Source organism: Oculina patagonica, chromosome 6, assembly GCF_052425735.1.
Source record: "Oculina patagonica isolate OP01 chromosome 6, crgOcupat, whole genome shotgun sequence".
Taxonomy (NCBI): domain Eukaryota; kingdom Metazoa; phylum Cnidaria; class Anthozoa; order Scleractinia; family Oculinidae; genus Oculina; species Oculina patagonica.
In genome coordinates, this window is record NC_135763.1 from 19,362,176 (window position 1) to 19,383,671 (window position 21,496).

The following is a 21,496-nucleotide window of genomic DNA, read 5'->3' on the forward strand; positions in this document are numbered from 1 at the left end:
TGATTCAGACTTTTTGTAATTATATATAATTGCTGGCAAAATAATATTTCTGCAGCAATTTTAAAAACTCTCATCAAGCATAAATACAATATATACTGCAGATTTTTAAGTTTATTTGTTATTTATTAACATCATTGTCATATTTTCAGATTAGACTACCAGTCTTTATTCACATTTAAATATTATCGTGATTTAGCTAACGGTCACTTTTGAAGAAGTATATTGAAGCATACGAAGCGTTAAGATCTTAGAATCAAAGTTTTCTATTTTTATTGAGGATAAAATAGCCTAAGAATAAGAATTCGAATGTCTACGAAGTACAGTGTATGTCATATTTTAAGCAACCTTTGCCTGTCAAGGAGTTAATTTAGAAAGAAATTGTGCAGTAGAAACCTGTAATCTGTACTTATTTAAGGCTATGCAACACGAAATAAGAACAGGGCAGTTTTTTTAAATAGGGAACCGACATGCGGAATAACAGTTAATAAATCTATGAAACTACATTAACATTTGCAAATGCTTCAATTTGACGGCACAAGTTCTAAACTAACTCAACTGTAAGATTGCGAGTTGTCAACGCATTTATCTTCTGTGGATTTCGTGTAACAGTTCTATTTAGTTTAAGTTTTACTCTTTCATTGTATTAGTTAATTAAACATTCATTGTAAGACTTGTAATAATAACAAAAGAAATTTAATTAATCAAAACAGAAAAAGTACCACTTCTTTTGGTTTTGCTTGACTAGTTCGAGTTCTTTTATTTCGTTGTTTTTCACCCTCCTCCCACAAAAAAATAGAAACCAAAAACTTAATATGAGAAAGCTGACGGGGGAAACTTATTTGTGTACTATAACACAAATAAAATTTTTTGAATATTAAACGGCGGACAGGCCTGCATGGGGCCCGTTTCTCGAAAGCCCCGGAATGGGGCCGTATTTGATAACAGCTAGTTAGTCGAACGCGAAACGCCTAATCTCTTTCTGTAGTACAGCTGTACTACTAGCTTTGCGAGCGTTTACTCGCATGACTCCGTTATTTTCTCCACAAGAACTCATCTTTCAGCACCTAGTCTATTCTCGGGAAAGGAGAAACGGATCGACTACCGACCAGAGAAGGAGATCGGAATGACTGAATGTGATGCTCGCTCGTTTTGGCGCGAAAATTCTTTTACTTTGCACTTCTCACACTCGCCCGCGCCCGCAAAAGGGTGAGAGCCCCTGAAAGGACTGGGCGCCAGTATTTGCATACTGTTTACAAGATGGCCGCTCTCCTCGTGGTTGGAAGTGGAAGTTGACTGCTCTTTAACAGATCAGTTTATTGACTGTGTCGCTTCAGTAAAGGTACGTATAGGGTTATAACAGCACGTGTAAAAGGAAGTATAGTGTTAGGTAGAGTCTTGGTCAGTAAAATGAAGTCTTTCGCGTTCGATGGCCGAACAAATCCCAAGTCCACACAAACTTGATACAGCTTATTTCCACTGGAGACAGTTTTAACTCCATATCAACATGTAAGTCAGTGAGCGCAATAGTTTTTTTATGCTGTACTTCTCATGTAGCAGCTCTCACAAGGTGTCACATGAATGGCTCGCTACCCTTCGTGAAAAATAATAGAACAAACAACAGGAGTGACGTCCCTACATGTAGATCTAGACACAGAAGGAGGGGTATCAAATGGTCTTTGCGAGCATTTGCGAGCATGCGAGCACAGCGTTTTTCTTTGCGAGCACGAGCATTGACAAAAATTAGCCTTGCGAGCAACGAGCACTTTTCAAAAACCTACCTTCACTAAAAACCGAGCATGGGAGCACTTGTAAAATTGTGCGAGCACGAGCAAACGAGAACCCACTAAAATTTTGCGAGCATTTGCGAGCATTGCGAGCACTGCGACATTTTGAGGGACCATTCATGAACCCTACAAGGCACCGGTCAGTATAAAACACGGACTGCAGACTACGTACTAAGGATGTATACTTGAGCGAAAAATAATTGTTGTTTGCGCCAAAAACTGTGCGGATGACCCCATGTAACGCAACGGCTCGTATTGCGCTTTTATTTGTTATCAAAGAAAGTGAATAAATCTTGTTCAAAGTTTCTTCGTTCGTTGAACTTCGTGGGAATTCACCATGAACTATTAACAGGATCTTCCTCTGCAAAGTACCTTAATACAGTCAAAACAAGCTACAGTGTACCTTGCCTTTACAGTCAAAACAACAAAAGTGTTTTCTTCAAGAGTAAATTATGGTATTAAATTGTGAAGAACAGCTCCCGCTAACTGACTGTCGGTCAACTGTTGGCCGACAGGAATCCGGTAGTTTCGCTACAAGTATTTTCGCCTCGGTTATCGCTGTGTCGCTTTTTTTTTTTTTTTACCAACAGACTACCAACAGGCCACCGACAGGTTACTGACAGTTTCCCAAAACAGACATTTTACTGTAAAACTGAGCAGTAAGCACAGAAGTAAACCCGACGCAGAAAGCGATTGTAAAACGGATAAGACTTATAAACATTGTATTTCATTGTACTACGGTACTTTCTACAAAACAAATCGACTCCTCGCCAAGATTTTCTTTTATACTAACTTCAATCTCTTATAAATATATCACCTACGTAACTTTAAGTCCATATAAAGGCAAGCAATGAAATCACATTTGAAGATGATTTTATCCAAAACTCAGGCCAAAAGAGTGCAAAAACTCCACATACCCACTCGCTGAAGTCGCCCTAGAATCCTTTGCCACCCCTTCCAAGGGGGAATGAGACTAAGTTAACCAATCCAATATGGCGGAGAAAAATGGAGTAGCTGTGTTCGCGTAAATTCTCCGGTCGATTTCAGCAGCGCAGAAGCTAGTTTTAGGCTTTGATGACCGAAACTCAGGAGTATATACCTTGCCTTTCAATTTCTCATAAATTTTGGGGTCCGTTACGGGTAGTAACGAAAACGAAGACCCCGAAAACGAAGACCTAAGACCTAAGACCCATACGAAAACTAAGACACGAAAACTAAGACCTAAGACCCATACGAAAACTAAGACCCGTACGAAACTAAGCCCCTAAGACCCATACGAAAACTAAGACCCGTACGAAAACTAAGACCCGTACGAAAACTAAGACCCATACGAAAACTAAGACCCGTACGAAAACGAAGACCCATACGAAAACGAAGACCCGGCCAAAACCAGCGTTACCCAGAGTTGCGTGACATTAATAATAATGACAGAATAAGTACCATTATCGCCCCTCTCTTCCTGTAAATGAAACAACGGCACCGACCAACAACAGCAAAGATAGGTCCAAACGCCACATATATAGTGAAATATTTCACAACGACAACCCATTTATTCTCCACCTGTTACCATCTGAAGCAAAGACCTGCAAGGGCTGCGGCAACGACTTTTGCCACAGGCAGCGGCACGTGCCGAACGATTTAGTCTTCAAGCACAAGGAACGGTACTATTTTCCCCTCAACAAAAACTGGAAAACGAAGCAAGCCACAAACAAAGAAGCAAGCCGCTACTACCATGCGGACAAGGCGTGCCTCATGACGCGATTTCCTTATTTCACCAACGACTATATAGAAATCCCAAGCACAGTAAGAGCCTCGCTTCGGGATTCACACAAAGTCTATTTAAAGAACATGTTTTCTTTAGCTGTCTAGTTGGCATTTAAGAAAACAACGTCAATTTTGTTGTAAGAGTCGGTAATGCTAGGTTAAATTCCCATTGTTACCCTAAACCCGAGCACACCTCAGGGGTTTTGCCCTCCTTTTCTCAATCGGCATCATTGTCAAAATTACACCTTCGGGAATCCTAAAAACTAGCCTGCATAGCAGGCGTCTGTGTAGTTTTTAGCGCGTTTAAAAAAATGCGCGATCGCGAGAAGGCCACGCGAGGAAAACTCGAGGAGAAAACTCCTCGATTTTTTCCTCGCGTGGCCCTCTTGCGCCTTTCGCGTTTCTCCCATACGCGCGCTAGAAACTATACGGCGCCTGCTACCAGGCTACCTAAAAACCAACTTGTGCACGTAGTTTCGTAAAAAACGCCAAAGAATCTATTACGTATTCTAAGAAGACATGCACTCATTTCGCTCATGCCAGGGTTATGAAACACACCTTGTTTAATTTGTTTCTTTCCCGCGTTTCCTTAACTTTACAGTATTAACACCCTTGCGGCTTTTTGTGATCAAAATTATTCTTAGGAAAACAAATGTTTTCTCTAAGCAGTTCCTTTCAAAAGGATTTCTCAGCAAAGAATACGCTAACTGAGTTATGTCTAACTGTCTCGTTTGAAGCCAAACCTGCTCCCATTATACCTCAGTGTTTATGATCCCGTGGGTAACATTAGGAATTGAACCATGTATGAACGATGAGCGCTATACAATCCTTTTGTCTTCCAACTTTTGGTGCTTTGTTTTTGTTTCTTTGCCAAGTATAAATGAGAGGTATTCAAGACTAGTACCTTTTAAATCGTTTTCACGCGTAACCGATTTATCAGATGATGTTTTCTTTTATTTGAAACTAGAAACGCGTCATCTTTAGTGTCCTTTACATTGTCGATATTGTTGTTTACATGAACGTGTGCCATCGTTATTCGTTTCGAAATGTCTCGAACTGTCATGTATATGATTTGACATTGAACGAGTACATTTCATTTTCTTCGCAGTTTTTTGGATCGAAACCGCAATGTCATTAATTAAAGGGATGGATCAGCCAGTAAGAATACAAACTGGACACATCTGTTTGAACTGTACTGTGCAGTTGGGATCTGCACAAGTCATTGCGACAGTGTAGTGTCGTATATTTGCCAAACAGGGCTACATTGTGTATAGATCTCGTCAGTTTGCGAGGTTATCTAGTTTTACTTAGAGTTGTTTGTTTCAGTTTCAATGATAATGAATGATAGATTTTTCTAAATTTAGTAAATAAAGGTTTTGTTAGTGCTTCTTATGTGTAGGCCAAGATGTTTTAATTTTACTCATGTAGCGCGTAACGAGGCGTACTCACTTCAAAATTAAAGACAAATATTTGTAGGATTTCAATGAAACTTGATCGATACGTTCTCAGTACTCGTCTGCTTCAATGTTATTCCAATCCAACACTGATTCGTAGAGTACAAACATCGCGCAAAACGAGTACAAATGTCACTCGATATTTGTGCTTGTCTCATTTCCCCGACCAAAAGATTAATCAAAGTCTCTTCGAGATATCGACGTTTTTGCATGAAGTATGAGTCGAAGGTTTATCCTGTGCATTGTTCTTCGAACTTATCATTACAGTTTCTTTGTAGTTTAATTTAACAATTTCCTATCTTCGTGGAGGAAATGCAGCCATATAATTTTGTCAAAAATGGCTCGTTCGCGCCGGGTATTTATACACATATTCCTTAACATTACACAAATAAACAGTGCAAATTTCAGCGAGATCTGACAATTCTATACTTTAAAACTGCAAGGACCTTTCGAGGCAGTCGATTACGGCAGCGAAATTAGCAAATGAAACAGCAAAATATGCGTTCGACGCTTTGTTTTTGCGACGCTATATTTGAATTGTTATAGGTAGACCGCCGTTCAATGTGTTCAAGGCCGTATCGTTACGATTGCTCCATGAAAAAGCACGAAAAAAAATACGGATATTTCCGACTACTGTCGGAGAAAACATTGCGTAAACAAATCGTTACACTCAAGCTGCGTTTTGTCTAGGCTCGGCGAGGGTCGGATATCAAGACCCAGGATTAAACAAAAGCCACATATACAGTGAATGCTTTCGAATTATATTTGAAGATGAAATACGAAAGAATTTTGCTGTCTTTGACTGAAATTCCACTCGAACTGCGTAGATACGATCGCATGTTGTAAAGCCGATTCATGCAACATTGCTCTCAACGCGATGTAAGTGCTAGTGATTATTTATTCGTGTTTTAGTTACGCAATCCATTGTTTGTGCGACGCTTTTTATAGATCGCCTCTCAGACACACGTGCGTTGAGATAAGAAAGCTGACATGTCACTTTTAAAATTGTTATATAACGTTTGTAAATGTGACAAGTCACGTTTTTTCCACGAAATCGCAAGTGATCACCCACAGCGGAAAGTAATCCCTTGAGAAATTAAAAAAGTCCCTTGAGAGTTTACAAATATGTGGTTCCAAATTTTGTCTACTAACCCCTATTCTACCATTTTTGCTTGTACGTCGAAAAAACCTTGGCAAGTCATGTGTGACCTAGGCTCCCGCAGTGCTATCAGAATGGAATTTTCAAAAGGAACAGCATCTTTTCATTCCGTTTACGTGTTGAAATAACTGTAGCGTTCCATTTGTCGAAAAATTCTCACCGAAAATTCCATGTAAATGGAAAGCGCTCATTGATTTTCGATTTCAGTAGTACGTTCTCAGTACGCTCAGTCTGCTTCAATATTATTCTGTTATTATTATTAATGTCACGCAACTCTTGGTAACGCTGGTTTTGGCCGGGTCTTCGTTTTCGTATGGGTCTTCGTTTTCGTACGGGTCTTAGTTTTCGTACGGGTCTTAGTTTTCGTACGGGTCTTAGTTTTTGTACGGGTCTTAGTTTTCGTACGGGTCTTAGTTTTCGTATGGTCTTAGTTTTCGTATGGTTTAGTTTTCGTACGGGTCTTAGTTTCGTGCAGGTCTAGTTTTCGTATGGGTCGCGTCGGGTCTTAGTTTTCGTACGGGTCTTAGTTTTCGTATGGGTCTTCGTTTTCGTACGGGTCTTAGTTTTCGTATGGGTCTTAGTTTTCGTACGGGTCTTAGTTTTCGTACGGGTCTTAGTTTTCGTATGGGTCTTAGTTTTCGTACGGGTCTTAGTTTTCGTATGGGTCTTAGTTTTCGTATGGGTCTTAGGTCTTAGTTTTCGTATGGGTCTTAGTTTTCGTATGGGTCTTAGGTCTTAGGTCTTCGTTTTCGGGGTCTTCGTTTTCGTTACTACCGTCCGTTACGGAGGAAAAACATAAAGAAATAAAAAGGTTAGTGTTACCGTATAACCGACAACTTACCGACATCTTACCGACACCTTACCGACACATCACCGCCTGTCGGCCGACAGTTGACCGTCATCATAGTCAAAACCTGTCGGCAGGTTGTCGGCCGACAGACGACCGACAGACAGCCGACAGGCGGACGACAGACGGCCGACAAACGACCAACAGTCCACCGACAGTCGGTTAGCGGGAGCTGTTCTTCACAATTACCTAAATTATTTGGTTTAGGAATTTTATTTCATTTTTTCTTCAACATCCCATTCTCGAAATGTATTATTCCTTGTTAAAACGGCAGCTTGATATCGCGATTCAAAACTCTGGTTCCAAACTCGAGTGTTGAGTGGATTATTACAGACACGTATGAATTTTGCCGAAATTTGCTTGTTTTTGCTACACTAACACACGGTTTGTTTTCACGTTACGCCATTTGTTTATTTCAACACCCCTCAGACCCCTGTAATGCCAAAAAAGAGGTACGAAATTTCAAGTACTGAAGAGGCTAAAAATTTCTACTGGCAGAAGAGAAACAAAAGGGGGGAAAAACGTCTGACCCGGTTTTTATTCTCACGTGCCTGCCGCTTAAGGCTCGCCAGATATACAGTTGAATAACGATAACTCGAACCTTCAAGGGAGATCAAAGAAGGTTTGAGATATCGGGAGTTCGAGTTAGCGAGGGTAATTAATTATTAGAAAGCAAAAACACCTGGAGGGGAATTGGAGAAGGTTTGAGTTTAGCAGGAGGTTCGAGTTATCTGTAATGAAATCAACAACATTATATAAAGTTTTGGGTTGAGTCTCCACTGCAACCCCGATCCAAGAATCAAAGACTAAAGCGAAGGGAGCAGAAACAAATTTTAAGTTCCTCACAATTGGAGGAATTTTAAGGCGTTTTGCCGTAACTTACGAGCAAGCTTTCTGCAGGAAAAACGGCTAACTTTATCGACGTGAAACAACTTTGATGCTTTCAGCCTGGCTTCTAGTTATTTTGAACGTCAGGTCACGTTTGTAAGCATTTTGAATGCTTAGTCCACATTTTATACCGTAGTCCATGTTTTATACCTAGTCCGCAGTTTGAGTCCGCATTTTATACCCCAGTCCGTGTGGGGGTGGTTGGAGGTTATCTGAAATTCTCTTCATGGTAGGGGTATGGATATTTTCTGGAACTGCACAATAGGTAATCCTTGAATAGTCATCTAAGAAATGATTTATTTATTCTTGTGATTACTGACCTATCTCTGAGAAATCAGAGAGAAAACAATGTGGGTTACATGTATAACATCAGTTCATGTTGTATTGATTGTTCAATCGCAACATCAAATACATGTATGATTTTTCATTGATTACTCCCCTCTTTTGCAAATATTTTTGAGATACTGTTCTTAAATTCTTAAGCTATAATTAAACGTTTCATTATTATATAATATAACTGAAGTTGTTCTTATAATTATGGTTCCTACAATAACATGTAATCAAGTACTGTAAATGGTCACCGCTCGAACATGAAGTCTAAACATAGCCAAATTCATATTTATTAGTCAAGAAACATATCTAACCAAGATGATAAAAATCAGTTAAAATAAATTTGAAGTGGCTTTGCACAGTTTTTATTGCCTGTGTGTCATTTATCTTTTTTGTGGAAACTGTTCATATGAAAGAGGTTTTTTTTAGTGTTGTCCAACTGAACTACATTTTTATAATCAACAGTATGACAACTACAACAATTGCTTATAGATGAAATTGATTCAATACATCAGATATTATTTTTTTGGTTGCATTTACATTTATTGAACAAATCACAACTTAAATAAACAAAACAGAGCTTAAATTACTTTCAGTTAAATTAGTTACAGCCAAAACATTAATAAAGAATAAGAAATTAAAAATAAAAACACAAGATGCACAAATTTCAAATAAGGGCTTCAAATTATATCCTGGAAGGTTCTTTTTTTTTACATGATTAGCCAGAAAAATTGTACATTCATACATGTATATAATACAAGTTTGTTTTTCTACTTACATGATGACTTACATAACAGTTTAAAACTTACTGCCTAGTTAATAGTACATTCATAGGAAATTTATGGCTACACTGTAGCTTACATTTTATTTAAAAGATGATTTGTGATTTGTATGTACTCTTTTCAATAGATACAGTGTAGTTTACTTTTAAAGAAATGCATGTAGTACTATTTTTGTTCTCTTGAAGCGGAGTAGACGTAAATACATGTACTTGGTGATTATTATGCAGAGGTTTAAACCTAGTTTTTGGCTAGTTCAAGTGAATACCACCAGTGAGAAATACAATCATGTACTTTGCCAGAAGGCTTTTATGTGTGGGCAGGAAACAAAAATATGATGTAAAGTTTGTTTTTGATCACAAAGATGACATTTGTCTTGTTGAATGATCATGTCTCTGAAAAGAGTTGCATTGGTTGGCAAGATGTGATGTACATAAAATTTTGAATTTGTATATAGCGAGCCCAATATTCTTGATCACTTTAAAAGGAATGATGTAGATAGTTTCTATAGTTTTCTTATCAAAGTTTGCTTGCGACGTTCTTTGTTCTGCTGTAGAAGATACAAATTTCAGCCCGATAAGGAGGCTAGAAGCTCATTAATATGAAAGCTTGTTTTAAGGAATTTTCTCTGCATATTCAAAGCCAGTGGGTGCATTTGAGTTAAATTATTTTAAAAAGCAGATCCAGTTTTCGGGGGATAGAGTTGTATAGGCTATAATAAGTAACAAAATTTTATTTGATTACAAGTGAATGTGCAGCAAAAGTCATGAAATGTTAGAAAGTTGTTTTCATAGAAAATGTCTTTGATTCTGGAATTTTGGAATAGTCTCTTGACAACAAAAAATGCTAAGTGATTTACACCAGGAATTTTAAAGTAACTGTTCTAAAAGTAAAATGCAGATCAGGTGTAATATGCAGACTACTGGTAAGAGAAAACAGCAGAGTAAGTTTTCTGCAAAGCAATATTTTCAGTATTGTTTGTTATGAAACAATTTTACTGCCCAGGTAGGGTTTAATAAAGGTTTCTCAACACAATGACAGCATGACTCGTCTACTGTTAAATCTCCCTGTTCATCAGATTTCTTCACAGCTGGGCAAAAGTAAGTAGGTGATGGGAGGGGATGGGTGGTAAGACAAACATTGGAGATTTAACTCAGAGATGTAGTGCTTTATTGAAGAAAAACTCATAACCTGGCAAAGCAGAGCGGGATGTTGGTCTTGCTCCCCTTACAGGAACAGCAAGCCCAATGCTGCAGCTGACAAACATTTATCATAGTCCAGTAAAGCATTTATCAGTAATTAGAGTGAAATCAAAATGATGCCAAAATCCATTGGCATGGCAATGTCAAAGTAGGCCAGAGATACCCTATTTTCAGCCATTCGAGGCTAATAAGTTAACTACTTGTGGAGAGTTTTTGTTTATGATATACATGTATGTTTCTCTAATTGAGGAAAAAACCATTATTTTTTGCACAAACTTTAAAAATATTCTGTATGTAGTGTTCAGAGCTACCTTAAATTAAGTAAAATATAACATTGCATTGCACCCTACACGTACCTACAGTTTTTGAACAATCTTACCAATATATTAGACAAGAACATGTCAAAAACAAGATCCTTCACCATGTAGTTTTTAAGTTATTACATGTAGCCTCAAGAGGTCATAAAGTGGTATCTTTTGGCCACAGTGCCCTCAATTTGTTCATTAGAAGTAAAACGTATACAAATTTGAACAAAAAGTATTCCTCAACAATATTGGTGTAGCTGTGATAGAACACCAAAGACAGGCATGTCTAATCCTAAAACTACAACGATCAGGAATAAATAATGGCAACAACATTAGGTTATTAAACTGAGTGAATGATCTCGAAGTATGTTACAGTCTAATAGGTATTAGTAGAAACTCAGCTGTGTTCTATTGGAAATCCGTGAATCTGATTGGTTCTCCCACTGTTTTCTATTCGCCGATAGAAAACAGTCGCGCGCGCGTAGCTCTTTAAGCGGTAAATTTTCTTGATTTTTGTCTTCAAAGTGCACAATATTGTATGTTTTGGACTGCAATCCTTTAGTTAATTGTAAAAGCTCTATTAAACCCTGGGGGAGGGGTGGGGGTTGCTTATTTATTTTCAAGACATTTTGAAAGGGAAGGGTCCTTATTAGAGAGCTGGGGGAAGGGGGCAGGCTTATTTCAACGCACAAATCAGGTAGTTTACATATAAAAGAAATAATTAAAAGTGGACTTTTCTATGTTTGAGTGCTTTTTAGTAACATTTCTCAGGGAAGGGTAGGCTTAACAAAAAGTGGGGCTTATTAAAAAAAAAAAATTGAACTTCCGGATGGGGGCTTAAAAGAGACCAGGAGCTTAATAAAGCTTTTATGGTATATGAACAGCTTTACCAAATTTAAATAAAGTTGCTGGGTGTTATTGATCAGGCTCCCAAAGATTATGAATATAATATATTTTATGTATTGTCCGAAGACTGGTTCTCGCTAGCGTTAGGAAGCATTAGAAAGCTAGACATTATTAGAGTACTGTAGGACAATTTCAATAAGGACAGTAGCGACATATATGTGTATAAAGATTTTATCTGTACATGTAGATCATTATTAGTGATTTAAAAGTTGGTTCGCACACAGGAAGTTTGGAGAGTACGAAAGAGACATACATGTAACAAGCTTCTTGAGTGCTCTCCAAACTTCCCAAGTGGTTTCATAAATCGATGCACGCACAGCTTAAAGCATGAACCAATTCTTTTACAGTAGAACCCCGATATAACGATATGCCAAGGGAGCAGTAAAATATATCGTTATATCGAGGTATCGTTATATCGAAACTCCCGATATAACGATATGACCGTGTAATAGCCGAAAATATCGTTTTATCGGGGTAAAACTAACATGTACTTTTTCACTGGATACAGGGGTTTAGAATAAAGTATCATTTTTGTATACCATCGTACAAAGCTGTTATCAGAAACGTTCGAGATTACTCGATTACTGTTATGCTACTGGATTAAGTTCGATATTTTGCTTAAATTGTGACTGTGTACTGATAATATCGGGGAAGATTTTCCGTTCGGTACGCTAAATTCTCATCGTTATATCGAAGATCGTTTTATCGGGATTTTGTCCCATACATTTTACTGGAACTTTTGCCGGGACATAGAATATTCATCGTTATATCGGGAATATCGTTATATCGAGGATCGTTATATCGGGGTTCCACTGTATAATAGTATAGCAGCTACAAAGTTGTTCGTGAATCTCAGAATGTTTGCCGTTGTATGCTAACGATTAAGAATCTTCTATTTTACTGTGAAGACTATCGGAAAGTGAGCGACGGGAACTCGCAGCTAACAAAACTCGACAGAGCTAAAAATAATGCAACTGCAGACGTCATCTTCTGTACACACGGCCGTGCGTATGTTGTGTTATACGCCATGATGGCTTTTAAGCCATCATGGTGCAAACAGTATAACCTGGTTTTAATGTTTGATGTTAGAAACATGTGGACAGTTTGCCCTGTAGGTGTGGTGATCCTGACAGAGACATTTGTACTTGCAAAAATGATATCTGCTTTACGACTGTGACACTAGTTTGTAAATGAAGTGAAAAAAGCAAGAGAACCCATTTTTTTATGTGGTTCTCCTAAAGATTGTTTTGATGCTGAGAAATGACGTGTTTCTGTTGTAGGTCAAATTAGTTTTCAGATTAAATTCGTTTCCAACCTACGTAGGTTGGACTGTTTCAACTTGAATATAACACTCTTACAATGACATATTAAAATACCCATTTATTATTTCAACTTGTTTTCAATGACATAAGAGTGTTATCTTCAGATTAAAACAGATTTAACCTGAAAACCAATATGGGCTACCACATTTCCATCACCAGTAGCTTGACGCTGTGTCTGTCTTTTCTTTTGTAGAGCCAAAGCGCAATGCACGACAAGAGCGTCGTTTCACCTGGCAATCTGAAGAAACGTGCAACACCTAAATCGAAAGAGACACCGTTTAAGTGTATTCACTGTTTCAAGTGTTTCAGCACTGCAGGAAATCTCAAAACTCATGAAATGATACACAGAAACGAAAAGCCTTTTAAATGTAACCACTGCGACAAGTCTTTTAATCAGCAAGCAAGTTTACAACGTCACATAAGAACACACACTGGAGAGAAACCTTTTGATTGTAAACAATGTGGCAAGTGTTTTCGACATGTGGAAACTCTGCGCCAGCACGTACGAACTCATACAGGAGAGAAGCCGTTTGAATGCAAACATTGTGGCAAGTGTTTTGGACATTCCACGGCCTTTCGAGTACATCAAAGAATACATACAGGAGAGAGGCCTTTTAAATGTAAGGAGTGTGGCAAGTGTTTTAGGCAGTCAGGGCAGCTACACCTGCATCAGAAAATGCATGCAGGGTTGAAGCCTTTTGAATGTGACCACTGTGGCAAGTGTTTTTATTTGGCCGGAAATCTAAAGCAACATAAAAGAGTGCACACAGGAGAAAGGCCTTTTGAATGTTACGTGTGTGGCAGTTGTTTTGGTCACAGAACAAGTTTAAAGTTACATGAAAGAATCCACACAGGAGAGAAACCTTATGGATGCAACCATTGTGGCAAGTGTTTCGGTCGATCTAAATATTTGAAGCGACATGAAAAAACTCACAGCACGGGCAAGCCATCCAAGCGGCGTGGAAAGCATTTGAACTCCTTCCCTAATAGAACTACATGTATTAACTCGGGAAAAAACTCCTTTAGAATGCCAACAGTGTTACAAGTGTTTCAGCACTGCAGGAAATCTCAAAAAACATGAAATGATACACAGAAACGAAAAGCCTTTTAAGTGTAACCAGTGTGACAAATGCTTCAATCAGCAAGCAAGTCTAACGCGTCATATAAGAACACACACTGGAGAGAAGCCTTTTCAATGTAACCAGTGTGGCAAGTGTTTCCGGCATGTGGAAACTCTGCGCCAGCACGTACGAACACACACAGGCGAGAAGCCGTTTGAATGCGAACAGTGTGGCAGGTGGTTTAGACAATCCACGGCTCTCCGAGTACATCAAAGAATACATACAGGAGAGATGCCTTTTAAATGCAAGGAGTGTGGCAAGTGTTTAAGGCAGTCAGGGCTGCTCCATCTGCATCTAAGAGTGCACACATGACAGAAGGAAAGCCTTTTGATTGTTACCACTGTGGCAAGCATTTTAACAAATCTGAAGATCTGAAGAGACGTACAGTCATAAACGCACAACTCGGAGATACCTCGGAAGATTAGAAATCAGTGAACCTCCTTCAGAAAAAAACATGCGTGATCAATTATTTATTTAACTAATCAGGCTTCACGACGCGCAATGAAGACGTGGCAATGAAATGCTGCACCAAAAAAACTTTGCCAAACCAGACGTGCACAATGTTTTATTTTAGTTTACGACGAATGGCAAAATATTTAAGTTGCGTAAATAGATAGATATGTGGTTGTGGAAAATGTTGCAGTACTTTTTTTTTTGAGTCTTGATAGGGCTGTTCGTCGTGTTCTTGTTCGTTTTTTAGCGTTTTGATAGGGTTGTGCATTGAACAATTACCGTAGTTTTATTTTTTTAAGTTCCGTGTATAAGCCGCACCTTTCTTCCTCTAAATTCAAGTCAAAAAACTTCCCTCTTTTTTTTTTTTTTTCTTTTTTTTTTCGGGGTGCGGCTTATCTACGGCACTGAAACATCTCTGGTTGGAGTTCTCAAAGGCCTAATCAACTTCTATCTATATAAACAGGCCCTTAGGAAGTTAGGAGAGCACTGATAAAGTTGGAGTTGTTCTGTTTTCTCGTCATCCATCAACTTTCCACATGCATACATCTACAAAACTAACTTGGATCGCATAACTATTCTTTCAGTCCCATAACAAACAAAAGACCAAAGAAAACTAAAAAATACGATAATCAAATACAAGAAAAAAGTTTAATAACACACGTTTAGAAGATTACAAATAACAGTTGGAAATGGAGCTGTAAGTTAGCTATAGCTGTAATATCAAACTATTCCTAATTTGTTTACATGTACAAATCCAATGTTGACAAGAAATCTCGACATAAGTATTGATGAAAAACTACCCACGATTACTAATATGACTAGTTATCAATTACATGTACATACTAAAAAGACGTCAGACCTAGCAGGCACAATAGCTATACTAACTTAAGTTTGATGTTTTATCTTTAACCGAAAAAAGTAACTACTTTACAACGATATATCCTGTATTTCACCTATTTTAATATTTGTGAAAAACAATTGTTATATCGAAAATCCCTCAAAAGGTAAAAAAAAAAGATCATCCCACCACTTCTAAACCTTCGAAAATCTACGAAACCTTTATAAACATTACTTTTTCGAGCTAAATACTTTTGTTTAGCCTTTTAAACTAATTACAAAGAAATATACTACCACAGACATTCAATGATTACTTTTTACAAAAGAAAACATCTACAATGGTATAACACGAGATTCGCAATGGGGCTACACATAAAAATAATGTCGTACGAAAAAGATTTTTTTAAATTTTACCTGAAAGCCACTTGGAGGTATCGTAATGTGCAGTGATGAGGCAAGAAAAAACTCAGCGAAATACTTGCCAGACAAAAGAAAAGTGGACGAAAACAAAAACCACAGGCAAGTGTTTTCTCTACTTTCTTACCCTACTCAGTTCTTTGCAGCAAAAATATAATATAGCATTACTTCTTTTCCTATTGGATTCAGTAAGGTTCGCTTTTTATTTTCAGCTCTTCAATTCAGTTGTCATCGTACAAAGCATAAACGTCAGTACATGTCTCACCACTGTTATTATTCTCGGAATGATTTGCCAAGTCCTGTGAATACCATATTTGGAACTGTTGGCCAACTGATACAGTCAGCGAAATGGGAAGATAATTAAATACAAGAGTTTCGGAGTTAACATCAGCTGTATCAAGGTGATATCCATATGCTGGTGTATTACTAACTAAAACGTATTCTGCTAGTGGAAGGACAGTTCTGTTCATATAGGTTATCAAAGTCATAAGATTATTCATTCCAAACTTCATATTTAAGCAGCCCCAATAGGTTGATGCGTGCTGTTCGTTGCACTGCAAGGAACCACTTATATGAACGAGTTTAAAAGTGTGGATTTGTCCCTTTTCTTGGATTACAAAAGCCCCATAGTTGTCATCTTTAGCTCCAAAGCAGACAGGTTCAATGTTGATCTTTTTCCAGTTATCTGAAAAGAATTTTGTTTGGGTTCTTGTTAATAACAGTCCTTCTATTTTTTTATTCAGCTTTTAGGGTGGAAAAGAACTTTAACTGCAAGAGTGTTTAATTTATAGTGTTCAAGTGGTAACCCTATTCATAAACTGCTGTCATTTGTTCTCAACGTTTGGAATGTTATTTTGAGAGACGAAACTACTCCAAGTTTTAAAATAAACAAATAAATAGGTAAAAAAATAAATGGATGAACGACTGAACGGAAAACCAAACGAATGAACGAAGAAACCAACGAAGAAACAAATAATATAACTGACCGAACGAACGAACGATTAAACGAACGAGCAAACTTAAGAGTTAACCAACCAACCAACGAACGAACGAACAAATTCGTAACGAACGAACGAACGAACGAACGAACGAGAGAAAAAACCGAAGAACGAACGAACGAGAACGTCCTTTAGAGCTTTTTATCCATTGTCGTCCATTGGGTTATATCCTAAACCTCGATAGGAACACAGTACTAGCACGAGCTATTGACGTAACTTATGATGACACGAGCAGAGAGAGTTTATATTGTGATAATTGCATTGTAAAATGAGCAATTTTTCTCTATTTTATCGCCGTGTTTTTTAAAAGCAACAAACTATTTCTCTGTGTCACTATCGAGCTCCAGAAAAGCTAGAGGGGTTTGGGAGAACTCGAAAAAGCTGTGTCAGCACTTGTCTGCCGCTCGCTCTCCCATCGCAATTCTTGTTCTCCCAAACTTTCACTAATGCACGGCTTCTTTATCATAAATTTTTACCTTTTTCGCATTGTTCTCCTGTGTAACCAGGCTGACAATCACACAAATATCTCTTGTCTGTAAATCCATTCAGGAAGTTCCATTATGACTGCAAGGGCTACTGGAGCACGGATTCTGGAACATGGAAGGTAATAAAAATATTGAATGATTTCTCTCAACGTTGCCTACTCTTCTAAGAAGATGAAACTAAAAAACATTTTCCACTTCTAGTGTATAACTCGGTGCTTCTGTAGACAAAGCCTTCTCGCGGTATAAGATCATCAGGGTGTTGAGTGTTGTCAGAATCACTTAGTTCGCACACCATTCTGTCATTTATCGGTGGACCAAGGTTGAATGACACACAGCGACTCTCCATCGTACAAAGATCTTTACAAGATGCATATATTCCTATGGAAAGGTTTCTTAACATTTGACCTTGAAGAGCAAAGCCTTGAATTGGTTGGGTAAACTTGAGGTGACGGCATAGATCTGTAATGTTGAGGACAAAAATATAATACATGTAGTTAAGATACTGCCTTCAAGTGTAACAGAAGAGGATCATAATTATAAGTTCTTCAACAAATTCAGAATTTCGTTAAGGGAAAACTAAATAGCAAAACAATTAACTATTGACTGAGACCTGAAAAGGTGATAACGAGTAGCGATTCAGGGAAATATTTAGAAAAATCGCATTGTAGTAAATTTGAGATTCAGGATTGTGTTTTCAGTAGCACCTGTTTCATCACTGAGATGTCACTAATGTCCTCAACATGAAAACAATACTGCTTAAATTTGTTTTCGAAGGGACGAAAATATTGTTTTTTAATTAAGAGAAAAACTGCTTGTTGGGATGTTTGAAAGGAATTTTAATTCCCAACGGAGTTTATTTCGAGGGGTTTATTTAACGGAGTATATTTTTGACAAAAGTATGTTGAAATTCGGAAAGTAAACTCCGTTACCTAACATTTAGTTATAAACATCAGAAAATAGCCACGTTTGTGAGTGAAGCCTAAGTTATCAAGGAAGTTGCTTTTTAATTATCCTAAACAAATTCGGTTGCGGTACAGTGTGAGTCTTTGGAAAGATATACTAAACAATAATTAAAAATAAACTAGTAGATTTTTTACCAATAACGATTTCTTCACTTAACCAAGCGCCTGCAGGTATCCTAAAATTTTCTTATGATCACAATAATACAGTTAATCATGTTTGGAGGGCCTGTTAACAGAGTCTTGTAGCTAAGTTGATGATTTTTGTTTTGTGCCTATCCCGTAGACTAATTCAGTTTTTTCTTCCATTTTGAAACTAAGGCTGACGTGTCAAAATTCCGCAGGAAACTCTGCAGCGTGATTATGAAAACTGAAAACGCAACACGGGACGCTAGAAACAATTCTACACTCTTGAAATTTGTAATTGATGAGAAAAGTTAAATTAAAATTACACAAGTTCGCCAGGTGTCTTAATTTTGGGCTGTGAATATCTCAGAAATCAGGTCTAAAAAATTTAAGTCAAGGTTCAACCTTTTCATGTTTCAAGATTTTACACGGCGAAAAATAGCACCGGCTGGTGTAGGTTGTCTTTTAATACGACATAGCTAACCATTAGTTTGGACAATGATTTATTTTCTATCTCAATAGCCAAGCTACTAACAAAATAGAACAAGCCGAAAAGATAAGTTTCCCAGACTTATGATGATCTACCAGCGTTTTTCAAGTCAAAAGGTTTTGCTATAACACATTGTTAAAATTAAAAGAAAACTCAGATTTCTTTCACGTCAAGCATTGAAATGTTTACTAGGAGTAGTGTGATGTATAACAAAACAAATATATCTAAACTTACCTCGCACGCTTTGAAAATTGCCATTTGCAATTATAACCAAAACTAGAAATAAAAGAAAACCAACTGGGAACCTCCAGAGGCTTTTGGAATAGATCAGAGCACGAACGATCTTCATACCTAAAACTTTTACAAAAGTTAAAGCAATGAAGCAATGAATTCAGAAAGTCTGAAATGAAATGAATAATTTAAAAGCTCTAGAAATTATATTTCTGTCAATCACACAACTAATTAAAAGTAAAACTCGATAGGACTTTTAAACAATGTGTAATTAAAAAAAATTTCTCACAAGGATTTTACCTATAAATTGAAAACGCTCGACATTAATAGAGGGTCCTGAAGGGGTAAAATGGGAACTGGGATTTGCCTATTTTGACTGGGATTTGCCTATATTTTCACTGGGAAAATGGGATTTAGGTAACTGGGACTGGGATTCGAAACAAAAAATGGGAATGGGAAGCATGTCAGTACATGACTAAACCTGCATATTTTACGCTCTATAGTCCGGCATAGAATAGCTAAGACGCTGAAAATTAACTCTGAAACGAAACCACTACACTGCACGAGTGTCCATCAAGTGTCGATCAATTTCTGTGTAAGTAATTTTAAAAGTTACTCAGCAGAACTGCTATGACTGAGCATGGGCACAAATGGAATATTTAAAGGAAGTGATAGTAATTTTTGCAGGGTAGTGGTAAGTAAGGGATAAAAACTTGATAGCTTTAGTTAAAGCTACTGAAAATTTCTATCATTCTCTACAAGACAAACGAACAAATGAAAAGTGATGTTCTCAACAGCATTGGTGATAATATAACAAGCAGAACATGATTTTGGATAGTCCATTCCCTGAACTATTCCTTCTTCTCTCCCAGGTGCGAGAAGGGACAGTCTAGGATAACTTGCATGTGCATGCTTAAAACAAACCAATGAAAAACCACAGAGACGTGTGGCGTTTCTTACATGCAACGTGTGCGATAGGGTAAAAATAGCTCGTTAAAATGAAAAATTCAACTACGCAACAAATTAGCTCGACATCTGCAAGAAAAATTGTCATAACCTTTGTCTAAAGCCGTAATAAATAGGTAATAAACCCACAAGTACTAAATTTTTAAATTTAACATCTGTGCGTGCGTTTCCAAAGGTGCTGTCGATTATGGTTTGGTTTCTTCAGCTTCCCCCCTTTTTTGGGGGGGAGGAGGGTGTGGCTGACAGATTTCTGAGAATGCGCATGCAGGTCAATATTTCTGGACTCGCTCAATGACGCCTGTGCCTGGGTTCACCGAAGGGAGAGTTCAGGGAGTGGAATACATTTAGGACAATCAAAACAACAAATATATTACGCTTAAGCCCGATTTTCCATACACTGGGAATTTTACTACCGGGAATGGGATTTGGACAAAAAAATGGGCTGGGAAATGGGATTTGGGCAAAATTTGGGCTGGGAAATGGGATTTTTTACCTCCCCCCCCCCCCCCCCCCTTCAGGACCCTCTTAATATAAATGATCTTAAATGCGTAGTATACTAACCATAAATATTGTTTTATTTTCTCCTTACCACAGATGACATGATTAAATCTTACATGTATGAACTGGCTACAATAGGTTTTTCGGCTGCACGAAAAAGATAAGAAGGGGATGAGCTAATTCCTACGGTGGCCTGGAAGGGACATCGACTTCTTTTTTTATTCGCGACTTCTTTTTTTCTTCGCGACTTCTTTTATTCATCCGCGACTTCTTTTTTTCCATCCGCGACTTTTTTTTTTCGATCCGCGAGTTCTTTTTCCTGTCTTGAGCGGACTGCGGGCTCAGCAATATGGCGACGGCAAGCGATGGTCGGACAGACACGGAGGGGAACGAACAATGGTAAATAAATAAAGGTGACGGGCCTACACGACTCCTAGGTTCGTGACATTAGAACATTTGCCGTTAAATGTTTAAATTCGGTCTTTTGACCTTATTTGCTTCTGACTTCTCTCTTAGGGTACTGTTTTTATTTGGAGGCATAAGGGCCGCAAGATTGCATTGTGGCCAAGGGAGTGTCTAGAGGTCATTAGTCCGCGCTGCGTGGTTTCCGTTTGTAGAGTTTTAAAAATGACACCTCTAAATCTGCACTTTGCCACAAGTTGGCACAAGTTGTGCTAGTTTAGTTTGTTTTGGCTGAATTCTATTTGCAAGATATGCTTTAAGTTCTCAAAATGTCAGCCCTGGAAGGACAAGATCTGAAATGTTCCGTGAAAATGTAAACTTCTTGTATTTTATTGACGCCAGGCCCGGCATTTTTAATCAATAATGTTGCAAGATGTATTGTCTTGTCACGGATTATCTTGGTCCGGTTACGCCAGAGACTGTTTCAGCTTTACTATGAAAAAGCTGAAAGTTGGTTTCAGGTTATGCTTCTTGCATTATTTTGAGCTCGATGTTTAGGAATTTTTACCTCCTTTGTTCGTTGCGTTACTTTGGCACCACATGATTCAATAAGAAGAGCCGCGGACTGGGAATAATATGTAAATTTTAAAAAGAAGTCGCGGATAAAAAAAGAAGTCGCGAATGGAAAAAAGAAGTCGCGGATGGAAAAACGAAGTCGCAGATAAAAAAAGAAGTCGCGAAGAAAAAAAGAAGTCGCGAATAAAAAAAGAAGT

At 37.9% G+C, this 21,496-nt stretch overlaps 1 protein-coding gene and 1 pseudogene across 2 annotated transcripts in view; one reads left to right on the top strand and one right to left on the bottom strand.

Moving 5' to 3' along the window:
- LOC144657555 (uncharacterized) overlaps positions 1 to 14,586 on the top strand; it is a 38,745-nt pseudogene extending 24,159 nt beyond the window's left edge. Inside the window, exon 4 of the transcript XR_013571568.1 lies at positions 12,934 to 14,586. The product of XR_013571568.1 is annotated as an uncharacterized LOC144657555 (transcript). The remainder of the gene's footprint in view (positions 1 to 12,933) is intronic.
- A 1,571-nt stretch (positions 14,587 to 16,157) lies between these two features.
- Positions 16,158 to 19,011, bottom strand: LOC144657542 (uncharacterized). Its single transcript, XM_078517904.1, has 3 exons — positions 18,861 to 19,011; positions 17,043 to 17,510; positions 16,158 to 16,253 (listed from the first exon to the last, which is right to left on the bottom strand). Exons 1-2 carry the CDS (start codon positions 18,973 to 18,975, stop codon positions 17,215 to 17,217), a joined length of 411 nt encoding a protein of 136 aa, XP_078374030.1. The 5' UTR covers positions 18,976 to 19,011; the 3' UTR covers positions 16,158 to 16,253; positions 17,043 to 17,214.
- Between the last annotated feature and the right edge of the window lie 2,485 nt (positions 19,012 to 21,496).